Source organism: Ambystoma mexicanum, chromosome 14 (assembly GCF_040938575.1).
Source record: "Ambystoma mexicanum isolate Mex_15411 chromosome 14, UKY_AmexF1_1, whole genome shotgun sequence".
Taxonomy (NCBI): domain Eukaryota; kingdom Metazoa; phylum Chordata; class Amphibia; order Caudata; family Ambystomatidae; genus Ambystoma; species Ambystoma mexicanum.
The window spans coordinates 40,540,444-40,559,417 of record NC_090940.1 but is presented as its reverse complement, the minus strand read 5'-3'; the positions used below and the strand labels follow the sequence as shown (position 1 = coordinate 40,559,417).

At 49.3% G+C, this 18,974-nt stretch overlaps 1 protein-coding gene across 4 annotated transcripts in view; it reads left to right on the top strand.

The window, feature by feature from the left end:
- Positions 1–18,974, top strand: part of AP4S1 (adaptor related protein complex 4 subunit sigma 1) — a 107,333-nt gene that overhangs the window by 80,386 nt on the left and 7,973 nt on the right. For 3 of the 4 annotated variants that reach the window (XM_069638491.1, XM_069638490.1, XM_069638492.1), the window contains exons 2-3: positions 3,751–3,931; positions 15,228–15,314. In XM_069638491.1, coding sequence (XP_069494592.1) covers positions 3,794–3,931; positions 15,228–15,314 — 225 coding nt within the window. In that variant the 5' untranslated portion in view covers positions 3,751–3,793. The remainder of the gene's footprint in view (positions 1–3,750; positions 3,932–15,227; positions 15,315–18,974) is intronic. The other variant, XM_069638493.1, reaches the window with a different exon arrangement.

The window sequence follows — 18,974 nt, the reverse complement described above, 5'->3', positions numbered from 1 at the left end:
TGCCCACCTCTCGAGACACAGAAACGAGGCACTTTCAGACCCATCCCAGGGCCCTTTCCCGCATCTGGAGTCGATGGATACTGCCTGATTATCTGCCCACCTCTCGAGACACAGAAACTAGGCACCTTCAGACCCATCCCAGGGCCCATTCCCGCATCTGGAGTCAATGGATACTGCCTGATTATCTGCCCGCCTCTCGAGACACAGAAGCGAGGCACCTTCAGACCCATCCCAGGGCCCTTTCCCGCGTCTGGAGTCAATGGATACTGCCTGATTATCTGCCCGCCTCTCGGGACACAGAAGCGAGGCACCTTCAGACCCATCCCAGGGCCCTTTCCCGCGTCTGGAGTCAATGGATATTGCCTGATTATCTGCCCGCCTCTCGAGACACAGAAGCGAGGCGCCTTCAGACCCATCCCAGGGCCCTTTCCCGCATCTGGAGGCAATGGATACTCCCTGATTATCTGCCCGCCTCTCGAGACACAGAAGCGAGGCACCTTCAGACCCATCCCAGGGCCCTTTCCCGCATCTGGAGTCAATGGATACTGCCTGATTATCTGCCCGCCTCTCGAGACACAGAAGCGAGGCACCTTCAGACCCATCCCAGGGCCCTTTCCCGCATCTGGAGTCAATGGATACTGCCTGATTATCTGCCCACCTCTCGAGACACAGAAGCGAGGCACCTTCAGACCCATCCCAGGGCCCATTCCCGCATCTGGAGTCAATGGATACTGCCTGATTATCTGCCCACCTCTCGAGACACGGAAGCGAGGCACCTTCAGACCCATCCCAGGGCCCTTTCCCGCGTCTGGAGTCAATGGATACTGCCTGATTATCTGCCCGCCTCTCGAGACACAGAAGCGAGGCACCTTCAGACCCATCCCAGGGCCCTTTCCCGCATCTGGAGTCAATGGATACTGCCTGATTATCTGCCCGCCTCTCGAGACACAGAAGCGAGGCACCTTCAGACCCATCCCAGGGCCCTTTCCCGCATCTGGAGTCAATGGATACTGCCTGATTATCTGCCCGCCTCTCGAGACACAGAAGCGAGGCACCTTCAGACCCATCCCAGGGCCCTTTCCCGCATCTGGAGTCGATGGATACTGCCTGATTATCTGCCCACCTCTCGAGACACAGAAGCGAGGCACCTTCAGACCCATATCGGGGCCCTTTCCCGCATCTGGAGTCGATGGATACTGCCTGATTATCTGCCCACCTCTCGAGACACAGAAACTAGGCACCTTCAGACCCATCCCAGGGCCCATTCCCGCATCTGGAGTCAATGGATACTGCCTGATTATCTGCCCGCCTCTCGAGACACAGAAGCGAGGCACCTTCAGACCCATCCCAGGGCCCTTTCCCCCGTCTGGAGTCAATGGATACTGCCTGATTATCTGCCCGCCTCTCGGGACACAGAAGCGAGGCACCTTCAGACCCATCCCAGGGCCCTTTCCCGCGTCTGGAGTCAATGGATACTGCCTGATTATCTGCCCGCCTCTCGAGACACAGAAGCGAGGCACCTTCAGAACCATCCCAGGGCCCTTTCCCGCGTCTGGAGTCAATGGATACTGCCTGATTATCTGCCCGCCTCTCGAGACACAGAAGCGAGGCACCTTCAGAACCATCCCAGGGCCCTTTCCCGCATCTGGAGTCAATGGATACTGCCTGATTATCTGCCCGCCTCTCGAGACACAGAAGCGAGGCACCTTCAGACCCATCCCAGGGCCCTTTCCCGCGTCTGGAGTCAATGGATACTGCCTGATTATCTGCCCGCCTCTCGGGACACAGAAGCGAGGCACCTTCAGACCCATCCCAGGGCCCTTTCCCGCGTCTGGAGTCAATGGATACTGCCTAATTATCTGCCCGCCTCTCGAGACACAGAAGCAAGGCACCTTCAGACCCATCCCAGGGCCCTTTCCCGCGTCTGGAGTCAATGGATACTGCCTGATTATCTGCCCGCCTCTCGAGACACAGAAGCGAGGCACCTTCAGACCCATCCCAGGGCCTTTTCCCGCGTCTGGAGTCAATGGATACTGCCTGATTATCTGCCCGCCTCTCGAGACACAGAGCCTTTTTACTTACCCTCTTGAATACAAGCAAGGAATTTCTTCAACATGGCGGGGGGGAGGGGCTGGAGTCCTTCATGTGCCTGATACCTGCGTTACTTGTTTGCAACATTCAACATGGTTCATCACAGCAACCTACTTAGTCAATTGAATGCCAACATGGGCATAGACGCCCAGTGAGCAGCTGAAACGGGGTACCTCAATATCGTCCACTTGTGTCCCACGTTGTGGCATGTACCATGCGTGCCGCTATTGCCTATCCTTTTGAACATACATGTGGTCCCGATGGGTTCTCAGTGGTTAGGACATGGGTGTGCACATGTATGCTGATGATACTTGGCTACATCTGCAGGGGGGCTCCACAGTCCCGGCGCCGACGTGTCTGCCACTGCTCCCTTTCTTAGTCATAGTTGGATGGGTGCTAGTGGTCTCTGTGCACACAGCTCTAAAACGGTACCCTTCAACAGGCCAAAAACCTGGCGGCCCTTTTCCACACAGACCTGTCCTTTAGCTGCAAGTGACGGCCACCACAAACCCCTCCTTTCATGCCCGGCTACTGTTGACGGGGGGCGCCCCCTTTCTGTTTATTCTCCAGCAAGCAGCCCATTGCTCGCAGCTAAACGCAAACACGGTGTACATGATAAAGGGCCCAAATCCATATTGCCCAAACTATGGATGGCCTGAAAGAGGCTGTCCATATCACTTAGGCCCCAATGTCCTTCTACTGGCTGCTGATGACAGTACTGATGATAAGATCGCAGACCGGGCCAGCAAAGCCATTATTGGCCTGTTGCCCCTCTACCCGGCTTCCCATAAGCCGCTGGATATAGAGGGCTGGCGCTCGGCATGGTCTTGTCAGTCAACCAGGATCCTGTGCTGATGGGGCCCCACTGACAGCTGGTTTCCTGAGGGGCAGCTTCCCACCAGAAGCCCCTTTGTCTCCCGCCCGACTCTCTCTAACATCCACCCACCCACCCACGAGTCCACGGAGAAACCCCTACCACATCACCATCGCAGGACCCAGGTCCCACTGAGGTTGGGCAAGTTGGTTCATTTGAATAATCATTGTTGCATAGTGGTTGGAAGCCATGAGCTCATGGCGTTTAGCGTTATACAAAATCTATAAAGATTTTTTTTCAAACCAGTGCAAGTGGACAATAGAAACTAAGAGTGCAAATAAAACGAACCACAAACGCACCTGCTTATAACAAAACACTTATTCATTTTAATTCTTCTTTTTCTATAAAATTGAAGTGTCCCTTTTTAACTTCCTATGTCACAATGCTCGCATCTACATTTGCAGTGCTAAGGAGGTGACTTGGACATCTTTGGCGTACTGAATGATAAGTTGTGTCTTGAGTAAGAATTAAAGGGTTGAAACCTTCTGTCGTCTACACCAAATTCCTACCCGATCCCCATAGAGCAGAGCTTTCCTGCCAGTTGAAAAGGAAAGGTGATGGATCGAATGCAGGGGTGGCACCATCGCGAGAAACACCTTAAATGTGGCATATGTAGGGCCAAGCCCTGGGATCGTCCCTCTTCCGGTACACACCTTGGAAAGGCGTGGCTTGCATGTACGCCTGAGACATGGAGGGATTGTTTAATTTGCAAAGCACCAGTGATCAATAACCCCTATGTGACAGGTTACACCAGCCTCCCATGACTGTTTTTCTTCCTCTCCCAGGGCAGGCTGACATCCCTTCCCTTCTGCGACTGCCCGAAGGAACATGATCAAGTTTTTCCTGATTGTGAACAAGCAGGGCCAGACTCGCCTGTCGAGGTACTACCAGCACATGGAGGTGCAGAGGCGAGCGCAGCTGGAGGCTGAAGTCATCAGGAGCTGCCTGTCGCGCTCCAAGGAGCAGGTGGGTTAGGGTCCGGGCTCTGATGCTTCTGCTGGCAGTCTCACTTACTGTGTCTGCAGTGGCAGGCAGCTCGAACATATGCAGGCCCGGTCTGAGAAGGGGGTCACAGGGAAAACTCCTGCACTGAGAATTATGGGGGAGAAAGGGAGGGGTCTGCAGGGGGGCCTCGGAGTAACTATGAGAATAATAGGCGTGATGGAGTGTGCTTGGGATCTCGCAGCAGCGAGTACAGTAGTAGGTGGGCTTGATTGTGCCAGGGAGGAGAGAGTATCGGGCGAGATGTAGTGTGCTTGGGATCTCGCAGCAGCGAGTACAGTAGTAGGTGGGCTTGATTGTGCCAGGGAGGAGAGAGTATCGGGCGAGATGTAGTGTGCTTGGGATCTCGCAGCAGCGAGTACAGTAGTAGGTGGGCTTGATTGTGCCAGGGAGGAGAGAGTATCGGGTGAGATGTAGTGTGCTTGGGATCTCGCAGCAGCGAGTACAGTAGTAGGTGGGCTTGATTGTGCCAGGGAGGAGAGAGCATGGGGCGAGATGTAGTGTGCTTGAGATCTCGCAGCAGCGAGTACAGTAGTAGGTGGGCTTGATTGTGCCAGGGTGGAGAGAGTATCGGGTGAGATGTAGTGTGCTTGGGGTCTCGCAGCAGCGAGTACAGTAGTAGGTGGGCTTGATTGTGCCACGGAGGAGAGAGAAGCACCTAGAGAACGTTATATTGCAGGGATTTATAATGTGCACTACATCGATTTGCACAGTCTCCAGGGGCCTTGGCTGATTTGAAGGAGGGATATGTGAGTTAGGTTAGTGGGGAGAGAGAGACAGTGCAAGATGACATTGCTGTTGTGTTGATGCAAGCAAAGAACAAGTGCCCTGAGCTCTGCGTATGCCTTGATCTGGGGCGTTCGTGTCCAAAGAGAGGCTTGCATGCCCATGTGCTAGGGTGCATCCGCCGGGACAGTGATATATAGGTTGATTGTAGTGTGTACCCTTCTGTTTGATGTCTTTTCGGGGGGTTATTCCGTTGTTGGCATATGGAGTGGCTCAGCCGGTATATGTGTAGTGTGCTTGAGCGTAGAGAAAGTAGTAGTTGGTTCAGCTCAATAAGATGTGCTGGGGAGATCCTTCGGTACAGAGGAGAGAGTAGTAGGTACAACAAGTGTGTCTGGGTTCTGTAACAAAGTCCCCTGCCTGATTCTGGGAACTGGCAAAGTCGGGCTTCTTGGCTGGGTGCCACCCCGAGCAAGTGATTTTGGGCCTGGGGGTGGCGTGTAGAGAATCCAGTTACCCCGCCTGGTCGCTTGCACGCTCAATCGCAGTGCTGCATCTCAGGCTGGTCCTAGTCGGTAGAGCCACCCATTCTTAATAAAACATTCGCAAGTAGAGTAGTACCTGTGATGGTGTGCCTGGGGGTCTCGCAGTGCAGAGGAGAGAGGGTAGTAGGTGAAATCTAGTGTGATTGAGGGTCTCCCAATACTGAGAAGACCTTGATAGAAGAGGAGAAATGGAGCTTTGGGGCTTGAACAGTATGTGGTAAAAGTGAGTGTGTGCATGCAGACGTTCCCAGCATCGAGGACAGTGTGCCTTGTCGTGCTGGGGTGTGCATGCTGGAAACGTTTGTGTCTGAAGGATCGAAACTGAGGAAAGATTAGATACTTTGGGGGTCTCGAAACCCCACAGAGGTGTGCGTCTGTGGGAGAAGGCTAGGGGTCTTCCAGCACTGAAGTGTGTTTGCAGTCGCTGTCTCGGATGACTTCAGTCCTGAAGAAAGTGAATAATTTGGAGGAGTATGCTAGAGGGAGTCGCTCAATACTGAGGAAAGTGGGTAATTTGAAGGAGTGTGCCTGAGGGTGTCTTTCAGTACTGAGGAGACAGTGTTGGAGGTAAATGATTGTAAATAATGTTAGAAGTGATATTCCACGCCCCAGCTTGAGGAGGATATTGAGACACTCCACGGAGATCAAAGACTACTTCTTTGATGTCAGAACTTTGGTCCCCTTCAATGGACCACCCAAAGGACACCTGCAGGAAGGCTGTTGGTTTGTCTCCTCTAAAGATATACATCTCTCCGTACTTGCTTTTTATGTATTTTGCCAGGATCCCATTTCATCGCATCAATTCTTTGTTTTCCTTACCTTCATGTGATGTTTTTACAGATCTCTGCATTAAGTATTTTGTTGCCTTTGTTTGCTGCCCCTCCACATTTCTCTTTTCTGCATCCTATACCTTTAATTTGCTCTGTCTCGATATCTCATCCTAGCATTATTATTATTAGGGTATTGAGTGCAGACCTGGCTTCTAGAAGCAACGTGGAGCGCTTTACAGATTTATACAACAGTACAGATATACAGTGGTGGGTAGGATACAGAGAGGCACAGAGGAAGGTACAGCTTTATAGGGTAGCGGAGAGGAGGGGATGGGGGGACGGCATCTAGCGAAACAGTTGGCATGCGGGGTGACGTTATCGCCTAGGCGTTGAGGAGGAAAGACTCCTTGGAAGAGGTGGATCTTGAGTTCTTTTCTGAGTTGTAGGAGCTTCGGGGCGAGTCTGTTGCTAACAGGGAGGAGGTTCCATAGTTTTGGAGCGTAGGCAGAGCAGGCTTGTTTTCTGGACCTTTCCTTTTTGCAGCAGCCGTTTTCAAGTCTGCATGTGTCCTGGCTTCTGGGGTGCAAGGCAGTGTTGCATAGCAATTTGCTATGCAATTCTGTAGGTTTGCTAATTAAATTGACACTTGTGTAGCAAAGCTAGCTATTAAAGTGACCCTGTTCAATGAAAGCACAGCTCACTCTGCATTCTTCTCTTGCCCTCAGTGCTCTCTCCACCCTCTCTTCTTTGTTCACTGCAAGTTCAACTGGGTTAATGGAGAGAGTGCAGCAGTAATCATCTCCTCAACTCTTTAAGTGCAAAGGCCTATGTGGGAGTGTAAGGCATGCTTTTCTTTTCTTTTTCAAATAATTGAAAACAGTAGTAATCAGGATGATACTTTTATTAAGCTAATTATATCCTGTCTAGCAAAGACCAGTATGTGTTAACTTTCTTTTTTAAACATTTTTTTAAGACGGTCATGAAATTCCATTCCTAAACATTTAAGTTGTTACTTAATGAATAATTACATTATTGCTACTGTAAAACACTGCATTGCCTCTATGCTTTACAGTAAAGTTTAGGTTAGTGTATCTAATTCTCTTAGTGTCAGCTACATTTCATTTTGTTGGGGAAGATGCACCACATTCAAAAGTGAACACTTTTGAAAATGAACATGATTACACAGCCAAATGCTTTTGTTGGCAAACCTAGTTCTGTGACTTTCTGGTTGTATACATCTGTGCAACTGGTGCTCAAGCCAGGAGCTGATCCCATACTCCTTGACATTCTAACTTGTCTTCCTGTTGCTTTATACCAAATGCCCTGAAAGTGGCATGGCAGCAAACTACGGTACTCCGCCTAGTTTGCACAGTTCTCTGCCTGCTACGCCAAACACTCTGATTAGTCTCTTACTTTCTTTCCCCTTACACAATAAATAAACAAAGCTAACTAGATGTTAATGCACAATAGTGACCAATAGTTCATCCAGTGTGAACAGCTATATATCTACTGCAATACACTGCCGTTAGCCCCCAGAGCTTGCTTTGCTCTCTGATTGTGATTACATTATATCGGGACGGGGGCTGTATCTGTCACCCTACAGTCCCCCCCCTACACTTACCCTGAGCCAGCTCCCCCTAGCTGCACTTCTCAGAGCAACACTGCCCTGACTGCACTTTCCCCTTTCCCTCCCTCTGGCACTTCTCCTCTCCATCTCCCCTGCACTTGCACAGTCTGAAAGACGCATGGTCTATTAAGTTCGTTTGTCTTTGTCCTTCCTCTGTCTCCCTCCCTTATCTTGTCACACCTAGAAACACTTGTCTACAGGCGCGTTATAAATAACTTCTATCATATATCATAAATACCTGCAGGAGAGAGCTGGCCCAATGGTTTCCAGAGCCTTTTTGTCATATCTATTTGTGTGCATTCATGCAGCCACACTTTCAAATTTTACAGACACTCATCCACTCACAGTCAAGTAAAGTCTACTCACCCACTCACAGTCAAGTACATTTTATGACTGGCAAGTACCATGTGCAGGGGAAGTTTGAAACTTTTATGTACCCTTTTCTTTGCAGTAAATGTCAAATCAGTTTCACTGCGCATGGTTGGCCTCTGGGTGGCAGCAGTGTCACAAACAAAGTAGGTATGTGGTGACATGCACCATTTTACAGAAGGCACATTTACATTTTTTGTCATCCGTTGACCTGGGTTGAGTGCATTTCTCTTATGCCGAGTAGGTAAACTAAGTCACTCAGCCTGCAGGTCTAGCAGAATTTTAAAGAATTAGCAAGGCTTGACTCAACTCACTAAAGTATTACTTCAACTCTACACAAAAATTCTGTATTGGTGCACCTTTAACCCTTTAAGTGCCATGGGTATTTCCCCCCAGTGCCAGGGCCTTCTTTTGGTGATTTCGGTATGTGGCCATTGAATGCCTTGTAACTTTTTTGTTACATGTGATACCTCGGCCAAATTTGGCTCCTATTTTTCCCACATGTAAGCAGTCGTAACGCCACCCAGGAATCCTAGGTTGCTCTAGGTGGGTGAGAGAAAATAAGCAAAAAGGGCGAAAATGTTGGGTTTTTTAAAAAAATGCCAATAAAATGATGTAGAAAGAAGCCTGTGGTTTTTACCTTGTAAGAGCTAGGAACGAATGGTTTGCTGTGTTGAATTCCCCAATTTCCTGGCTTTCAAGAACAGGTTGAGTGGAAACGAATAAAAATTATTTTGATGTGGTTATCAACTGTTTTGTGAGAGGTAGGCGATTTTGGCAATTTTTGCCAATTGGACATGCATGGACGGAATGGAAGAAAAGGGTAGGAAAGCCGAATTGGAGAACAGAAAGGCATATATTTCTGAAAAGTAGACAAAATTCCAAGTTTAGGAAGGGGTGATTTGCATAGGTCAGGCAACAACTAGGTAGGCGAAAATGCCATAGATTGGGGGAAAAGCGGGAAAATGACCGAAAAAAAAGGTATGTGTTGGACATGGTTGGCTTGGTATGGCAATGGCTTCTATGAATTTTGAGAAAAGCAATGCTCTGCTACATTCCCCCAACCCTTGCAGTTAGGAAAGCACACATTTCTTGTAGTGTTTTACAAAACAAGCAATACCACAAGCCAAACACTGAGCCATGGTACACAAGAGTTTTATGCTCACGGCCTGACCAGACGCACTTAGCATGTGTAAATTGGGAAAACCAATGTGGTGAGGAACGGCAGCCATACATTTTTTGAAAGAGCACAGGCAGACCTTTTCAAGGGTAGGTGAATTGTGCAGGTTACAAAAGTGTATGGTGCCTAAAGCAGCGACTAAATGTAGGTCATATTTGGGAAATTAAAGGGTTTTGTGACAAAGGGCACCAGCAAATGGGTCAAAACGTTATGAAAACCACACAAACGCAACAAATGTTATACCTTGCTGCATTTCGACAGGTGTCCCGATGAAAACGGTACCTCACATGTTTGGGTGCACCTATCTTGGCGCCAAGGGGAAAGCCTAAAACACAAGTAACCCCAAGTATGTTTTCACACCTGAATTTCACACTCTGCAGAAGGGCACATCATACAGACATGGGCCTCGGGTGTCCAAGCCACCAAGGAAAACGGGGAACCCCATGCATTTCCGAAAAGAGGACACCCGTGGCAATCCGCATAGGTATGATTTGCGCAAATCGGGCCAGAATTTATTACCCAGACACCCCGCAAAGTCCGAAATGTGGGAAAAAAACGAATTTTCTGCACATTTCACTCGGCTCACCCACCGAAACACCTGCCAAGAACACATGGCCTACCTTCCCACGTCCCCACACGTGTCCCGATGAAAACGGTACCTCACATGTGTGGGTTCACTTACCGGGGGCACAAAAGGAAACGGGTAACTCCAAGCCTTTCGCCACTGCCCATTTTGTTCATGTGGGCAACCTACAGATTTGGGCCTAGGGTGTCGAAGCCAGCAAGGGAAACCGGGAACCCCATGCATTTCTCAAGAGGACACCCGTGGGAATCCACAGAGGTCTGACTTGCGCAAATCGCCCAGAATTTATTACCCAGAACCCCCTGCAAAGACCCACATGGGAGAAGGGTGCCCAAGGCCAGGGATATTACCACCGACTTTGCTGGAGCCCTGGCTGCCCTGCGTTACAGCTTCTCCCCACCAAGGAGTCTCGGCAGTGTGCCAATACCTCCCCGAAGGGAAAAGCTGTAATGCAGCCCAGCCGCAACTCCAGGACAGTTGGAGGTGATATGCCCAGACCGGCCATTCCCACCCACACCACCAACAATCCAGCCCCAGTCTCACCCACCCCACTGACAGTGGGCCCCAACCATAGAATAATAAAAAACAGTACTCGCATAACGTTGCAGCTGCTCGGGTAGAAAAAGCTGTAAACAAAAAACATGTGTTGCCTACGGTCACACCAGCAAAATGTAGCCCTGCCTGGGGGCAGATAAGGGGGGGGCTGTCCTGCACTCCTCCCTGGCCTCAGGCATCCCTTCCTAGGAGCAGATATCTGGTCCCAGGGAGGGCTGCATGACATGGTACCCACTCCATTGTGGGTGGGGAGGTCAGCGCCCCATCCCATTAGAAAATCCCCTGTCCCTTTGGGGTGCCCAAAGCCCCCCTAAAATGCGTTCCACCATTTTCCCTTTTTTCCTTTGGTAACCCAACTCCCCTTGGTGCAGAGGGGCAAATTGGTGTGCCAATCAGGCCCCAGGGTGCCCAAACCTTACCGCCCCACCCACTGAGGGGCCTGTCCCACAATTTTTGGGGGCCCTCTCCCCCCTCACCCCAAAATGGTGGCAGGGGCACCTCATTCAGGCCTCCCTACAAACGGCTGCGTGAGGTACACCCCCCCCTCCATTTGGGGTGCGGGGAGAGGGACACCAGAAATGTGTGAGACAGGCCCCCCGGTGGGTGGGGCAGTAAGGTTTGGGCACCCTGGGGCCAGATTGGCACACCAATGTGCCCCTCTACGCCAAGGCAAGTTTCGTAAACAAAGTAAATAATTCAAAATGGCAGGCTGCCCTTAAGCGGGGGGCGGAGGGGCCCCCAACACCGCTGTGGAATTTTATAATGTGAAGGGGGGTGCACCTCTCCACCCCCACCCCAATTGGAGGGGCGGCCCATCTCCTGTAGCCCTCCCCAGGGGCAGATAAGGGGCAGCTGTCCTGCACTCCTCCCTGGGCTCAGGCGTCCGTTCCTAGGAGCAGATATCTGGTCCCAGGGAGGGCTGCATGACATGGCACCTACTCCATTGCGAGTGGGGGAGACAGGGTCACCACCCCGTCCCATTAGAAAATTCCCCGTCGCTTTGGGGTGCCCCACAGCCCTCCCTAAAATGCGTTCTACCATTTTCCATTTATTTCTTTGTTTACAAAGCTTGCCTTGGCGCAGAGGGGCACATTGGTGTGCCAATCTGGCCCCGGGGTGCCCAAACCTTACTGCCCCACCCAATGGGGGCCTGTCTGACAATTTCTGGGGGCCCTCTCCCCCTCCCACCCTAAGTGGGTGGCGGGGGCACCTCATGCAGGCCTCCCTGGGCCTCCTACAAACGGCTGCGTGAGGTACACCCCCCCCTCCATTTGGGGTCGGGGGGGAGCGGGCCCCCAAAAATGGTGTGACAGGCCTCCCAGTGGGTGGGGCAATAAGGTTTGGGCATCCAGGCGCCAGATTGGCACACCAATGTGCCCCTCTGCGCCAAGGCAAGTTTCGTAAATAAAGAAAAAAATGGAAAAGGTACACTACACTTTAGGGAGCGCTGAGGGGCACCATACACCGCCAGGTAATTTTGTAATGTAATGGAGGGTGACCCTCTGCCCCCCCACACCAAATGCAGGGGGGGGCATCTCATGCAGCCCTCCCTGGGGGCAGATGCCCCTTCCTAGCAGCAGATATCTGCCACCATGGAGTGCCCCCATTTCCCATTGAGGTGAGGGGGAGAGGGCCACCCCCCTGTTCTGTAAAATATATCCCTGGTGGCTAGTGCCACCCCGAATCCCACCCAAAATTCCCTTTTGTTATTTTCATTATTTTATTCCAGGGGGGCGGGGGGGCCTAATCTGCACTTGGTGAGGGAGGGGGAGGGCCAACACCATTTAATGGGGCAAAAAAATCCCAGGCCCCCCAACCCCTCCCCCCACCACCATCCCCGTTCTATTTATTTATTTATTTTCCCCTTCCCTGCGGGGAGATGATCAGCCATCTGCCCCCAGGGTTGTGCACATATGTGCCCCCATGCTATGAGGGCCGGGGGGGGGGCTGCTTACTGTAAGCACCCCCCCCCCCACGTCATGAACGCATCCCTGGTGGTCCAGTGGGTTGCTGGTCACGGATCGAGCGCTTTGCGCTGATCCCTGACCAGCAATGCGTCATATACATGGTGGTGTTGGAAAGGGGAGAATCTCCCGTTTCCAAGGACACCACGTTTTCCTATATCCGTGGTAAGTGGAAATACAGCTGGAGGTCGAGGCGGAGAAAGAAGGGCTCTTACCTTTTCTCTTCACCGCAGCAGCCGAAAATGGCTGCTGCAGTGATTTTACTTTCAGTTTCATGCCGATGTGCTTTACGCATGCCGATGTGGAACTGAAGGTAATCCAGCCCCCTGAAATTGATGGGGGACCTCCACCTCACATAGCCCGGGGGTTGGATTACAGTTTGGATCGCTCAAAACAAGGTGCCAAAAAGGACGGGATATCTCGCCCTTGGCACTGAAGGGGTTAATGCCTAGGGTACAAATCAATTCTGGTGACATTAACAATGTTCATAGAACATTGCTAATGAAATGGGTTTGTTTGCTAATCAAGTTCATTTTAATTAGCAAACTCTGCTAATCAATTTTTGAAAACGAATGTATGCCTTGCAGTGTGCTGTCTGCCGGAGAAGCCGAGTTTTTCCGCAAGGTAGCTGGGTGACTTGAGGGCGACTGCCTTTTGGATGATGCAGCAAGACTTGAAAGTGATTTGGGCGCTCCGTGGGAGCCAGTGAAGGTCGTTGCGGGCATAGGTAATGTGGTTGTATCTGCATAGACCCTTGATGAGGCGTGCAGCCACGCGTAGGACACTTTCAGAGGCACAAGGGAGGACAACAGGAGGGCTTCAAGCAGGGCATTGCCCCCATCCAGGTGGGCTAGGACCAGTGCTTGAACAGTGGATCAAAAGCTGTCCGGAGGGAGGAAGGGCTTGACTTTCCGCAGGAGGGAGAGCCGATACCAAGCTGTCAGTGTTTGTTTTAGCTATGTATGTTTTGACGGAGAGGTGTTTGTCGTGGAACCCGAGGGACTTTGGGCAGGAGGTGAGCTCGGGTGTGACGCCTTCAGGGTTCATCCTTTGCTTGCTGTCTCTTCAGATTTGCTGTTTTCTCATTTTGCTTTAATGTCTCATGGTATTTGTTCTTTCAGTGTTGCTTTTCTTTGTTAGATATTTTTCCATGCACACATTTCTGTGTATTTCCCCGTTTTCATTTTCCTTACCTGCCTATTTGAGAGCCCTACGTCTGTCGGATGCCTTATTTGTATTCACAGCTCCTCCCCTCAGTGCCCCTAGTGTCATGCTATTTCGATCATATGATCTCCAATTCAGTTTTCCTATATTTATTTGTGCAGTCTCCTGTCATCTTACTCTGAGTCCCTTATCTGAAGCCTCCCACTATCTGCTTGTATTCAGTGTTCCATGTCTGCTGTCTCCTTCTATCCTCTTGTATTCACTCTTCCTTGTCTGCTGTCTCCCTCCATCATCTTGTATTCAGTGTTCCTTGTCTGCTGTCTCCTTCTATCCTCTTGTATTCACTCTTCCTTGTCTGCTGTCTCCCTCCATCATCTTGTATTCAGTGTTCCTTGTCTGATGTCTCTGCTATCCTCGTCAGTGTTTCATGTCTGTTGTCTCCCTCTATCCTCTTGTATTCAGTGTTCCTTGTCTGCTGTCTCCCTCTTTCTTCTTGTATTCAGTGTTCCATGTCTACTGTCTCCCTCGTTCCTTGACTGTTGTCTCCCTCTATTCTCTTGTATTCAGTGTTCCTTGTCTGTCTCCCTCTATCCTCTGTTCCTTGTCTGATGTCTCCCTCTATCCTAGTCAGTGGCCCTTGTCTGATGTCTCCCTCTATCCTCTTGTATTCAGTGTCCCATGTCTGATGTCTCCCTCTACCCTCATCAGTGGTCCTTGTCTGTCTCCCTCTATCCTCGTCAGTGGTCAGTGGTCCTTGTCTGATGTCTCCCTCTATCCTCTTGTATTCAGTGTTCCTTGCCTGCTGTCTCCCTCTTTCCTCTTGTATTCAGTGTTCCATGTCTACGGTCTCCCTTGTTCCTTGACTGTTGTCTCCCTCTATTCTCTTGTATTTAGTGTTCCTTGTCTGATGCCTCCCTCTATCGTCCTCAGTGTTCCTTGTCTGGCATCTCCTTCTATCCTCTTGTATTCAGTGATCCTTGGCTGAAATTTCGCTCTATAAAGTTACATTCCGTGTTCCTTGTCTGTTGTCCCTCATCCACTTGTAATCGGTGTTCCTTGTGTACCATCTGCCTCTATCCTCTTGTCAGTATTACTGGCCTGAAGTGTCCCTCTGTTCACCTACATTAGGTGTTCTTTGTACATTGTCGTCCTGAATTCAATGTTCCTATTGTGAAGTCTCTCTCTCCTCTTATGCTCTGCATCCCTGATCTAACCTTTCCCTATGTGTTCTTGCATTCTATGTTCCTACTGTGATGTGTATCTCTCTTTTCGCTGTACTCCTATGCTCTGCATTCCTCGGCTAACTTCCTCTCTGGCATCTTCGAATTCAGTGCTCCTGATCTGAAGACTCCTCTTCTATCCCTCTCCCTCACTTTCTCTCATTCGTTCAGTCTTCCTGGTCTGAAGTCTCTCTCTGTTTTGCATTTCTCATCTCACGTTTCCTTATTTCCTCCTCAATTCAGTGTCGCTGCTTTGTTTATCCTCCTGTGTTTAGCATTCCTCATTTAACTCTTCCCTCTCTCCCCTTGAATTCAAATTTCCTAGTCTTGGGTGTGTCTCGCTGCACAACATTCCTCATCTGACATTTCCTGCTGTCCTCCTGAACTGAATGTTCCTAGTCTGTCTCTAGTCAGTGTTGCTTGTCTCTGTTGCACTCCTATATTTACTTGTTCTCATCTTCTGCTGTTTTCTACCTCTCCTTTTTCTTGTCGGATTTCTGCCTTTGATTTGCTGTTTACATGGGTACCTTGCCTATCACCCTCTTGTCTATTTTCAGTGTTCCTTTCTGGAGTACAAGGACCTTCGACTTGTGTATCGTCAGTATGCTGCACTCTTCCTAGTGGTCGCAATCGACGAAACTGAGGTGAGAGAGGATGTCTAGTGGTTCTGTGCCTTTTTATTTCCAATCCATTACCCTTTCCTGCCCCACTTTTATGACCCAGACCTACCCACATGGTTTTAAATGGTGTTCCTATTTTTGTGAATCATTGCTTTGTTTTCTAAATTGCCATGAACTCAGCAACTAGTGCACTACCTCAGCCAAAATAGTAACACCCACAGCCACTCTGCATATCCTTAACCACCACTGCCCCCCCTCCTGCGCCCCAGCTAAGCTTTCCCTGTGTACGAACTGCCACAGCCCTACACCTCAGCCACTCCACACCTGTGTCATCTCCAACTCTACATCACGCCTTTTTAGGCTCCATGCCACCTCTTCAGCTGCTACTCAAGGCACGCATCCACCAGCTTACCACCGCTGCACAGTTGCAACCTCCATACCATCTCTTTAGACACCTCCCTGACACTTATTAGCCACTGCATGCTCTTCAGCTACCAGCACACACTATACCTTGGTGTTCTCTCAAAGGTCCTCCTGGGGACTGGATGTAGCTCAGCCCACGGGGATCCAGAATCAAAAACCTGCACCACGTTTACTAGGGCTGCAGTGTGAATAGGACCTTTTCCCCATCTAGAATATTTAGGGGAAAGGGCTAACCTATGTGCAGGTTATTTTATTTAATCCTTTTTTATTAGAGTGTTAGAAACATTTTAAAATGCACTGCAGTGTGCCTCTAAGTTACCAAGTACCCTGAGGGCACAAGTAGGACAACACACATCCCTCTGCTGTCACCATTCAACTCCTCCTACCTTCATAGCATCGCCTTCTGCCATAGCTCTTCCCATCAATCACCATCACACTCCTCTGTGCTTCCATTATACCACCTCGGTAACCACTGTTACCCTTGATCCTTAACTGCATCCCTCAGCCGCTGCAGCACTCCATTTTACCATGTTTCTATGCATGCTCCTCTGCTACCACTGCACACCCCAGCCACGACCCCACTACCCTCAGCCTGAACCACGCTTCTCTCAGACACCAACACACCTCGCAGCTACAGCACAGTGCTCCTAATCTCCTCACTCATACCTTCAGTCACCCTGCTTCCTCAGTTACTCCATATAAGGAAGGCATGGTACCAACATTAAGATAGACACAAGTGACCACAGTTCAAGGGTGTCTATTGAACTTCAAAAAGGGTTTAAAAAACACCTATCTAATCCTAAATCCACAGATGGGAGCAACCTATGACCATCAAATAATAATAACGCAGTCCTAGTGGTGTCTTGTCAAAATAAAAGGGCCTACACTAATACACCTATTGCCATCATTAGCTCGAAATACAAATAGTGTGGGAAACAGTGTAACGAAAAAGAAAGACATGTTAACAAAATGATATGTCATAATGTTCAGGCCGTTGGCCTCACTTCCCCACGCTTTAAGCACGGGACAAGGCGGTACACTCGAGATAGCACAGTCTCTGGCTTCTTTAGCACAAGGATACAGTTCAATCTTTAGCATCAGGGCTTTCTGTGCCCAAGTCTCTTTGCCTATCAAAGTCTCTCCATTCAGAGGGCCTGATGCGACACAATAAACAATACGTTCTTTTCCTCTTTCAGTTGTTCGCAAGTACTCAATTTTGGTGATTCACTATTCACCCCGTATCCCATCAGCCAGGCTCGGATCCCTTTAACAAAATGTTCGTAGGATATTCTTTCTCGGGTGACTCACGGTTTCCCCCGGTTCCCCCTCAGGTGGGCTTATATCCCTTTTAACACAATTAGTCTCAATCGGCCGGGCTCGGACCAATTTCAATTAGCATCCACTATCGAAGACTTTTCGAATGTGCACATGGTTTGGCTTGACCCGTTGCAGGACCACTTCAATTTCCCAATTCCTTTCCTTTTAACATTTGCCACCTTTCAGTTGGATACCTAATAGAGACTTTCAAATGAGCACCCACGTGGTTCCGGACCACTCTGTCTACAGTATTGTATGGCCACCTGGATGACAGATATCCGGGGCCTTGTGAGTGAGACAACTTCAGGTTTCTCACACCCATCAGTCATTCAGTCATAGTTCCTTTATTCAACATTATGCCTTCAGGAACACAACGAAGTTAAGAACAACCATTTAAAAAAATACATTCAGAGTAAGATTCTAAAAATTCTGAAAGGTATTAAAAAGGTACGAAAACAGTAATAAAAACTCAGCAGCGTCCAAAGCAGGAGGGATAGGCTTACCATATCTAGCCCGAAGCTCTGGAAAGCGCTCCCCACTGCCCTCAGAGCAGAAACTTCTCTCCCTGCCTTTTGAAAAAACCTTAAAACTGCTCTCCTTAACTAACCGCTATACACTCTCCCACCCCTTCTCAGCTTCCACCTAATCTATGTGCTCTACTAACTTTTTTATGAAAATTGTTCAACAAGCATGCCTGTTTGTTTCTAGGTGTAACTAAGCTCTGATCACTCACTGTAACAAGCGCCACGATGCCTTTGGGCTGATGCGCGCTCTACAAATATAAATAAATATATAATTAATGCCCCCAACATTCATAACGCTTCCAATTCTTTGGCTGAAAGCAATTATAGCATTAACATATGTAGTTATTTCAATGCCCTTTTCTTATGTAGCCAGGCCCTGTGGGTGTATTGAGCCGTATCAAAACCTACCGGTAGATGGGAAGGCTGCATCAAAAAGTGCATAGCTGGTTTTTAAGTGTCGACGCCAGCCTCCTGTAATATAGGCCTCAAGTACATACGCCTCAACCGAATAGTCGAGAGGCAAATTAACAGAAAATGGGAGACGGTTTCTTTAACAAGACCGCACAATAGGCATAGCTCGGAATCGTGTCCCTTCCAAGAAGATGTGAAGGCTGCAAGTGGGAGCATACCCAGCCCAAAGCGTGCATACAATGATATCTAAATATATTTTAAACCCCACCCTTGGCCCGTAGTTGAAATACTCTGAACTCCGCTTGAACCTGAAGGCGTCTAACAGAAGCGGTTCTGATGTCCATGACTTTACTAGTGATTTTAAGATACCAAGGTCTGACAAAGAAATAGACTGCCCCCCCCCCTCCCCACCCCCCCACCTGTCCAGGGATGAAAGATGTAAGATTGCATCCCTGCACTGTTTCAAATCTGATTGTGTCCATATTCGGGCCCAGAACAAAACATGCTTACACATAGCTTCCGTATCAACTGGAAAAGAACCAAGTTCATGGTGAATCAGTGCTGTGGGGGCACTCCGTGGATCTAACAATAATTTCTTTAGAAATGTATTCTCTCCTATGACCAATTTCCCAACATTGGAGTATCCCCAAAGCTCTGCACCATACAGTACTACAGGTAGAACTTCCCAGTTATATAAGTCTAACACCCGCGCAACATCAAAGGTGGTAGTTAGCTCCCAAACAAGCCCATACCGTACACATGCCTTAGTGTCAGAATAAAGTTTGGAAATTATGTAGATCAGATACGGAGAGGCCTTATGTGCCAGTAGAATCTGCCACAGTTTTACCCTAAAGACTGAGTTGAAAGCTGTCTTTAGGTCCAAAAACAGGACATACACCTTCATATTCCACAGAACAATATACTTTTGTATTATCATGAACAGAATAAAACATTGGTCCATCGTGACTCTACCCATCCTGAAACCTGCCTGGAGTTCATTGATGATGTT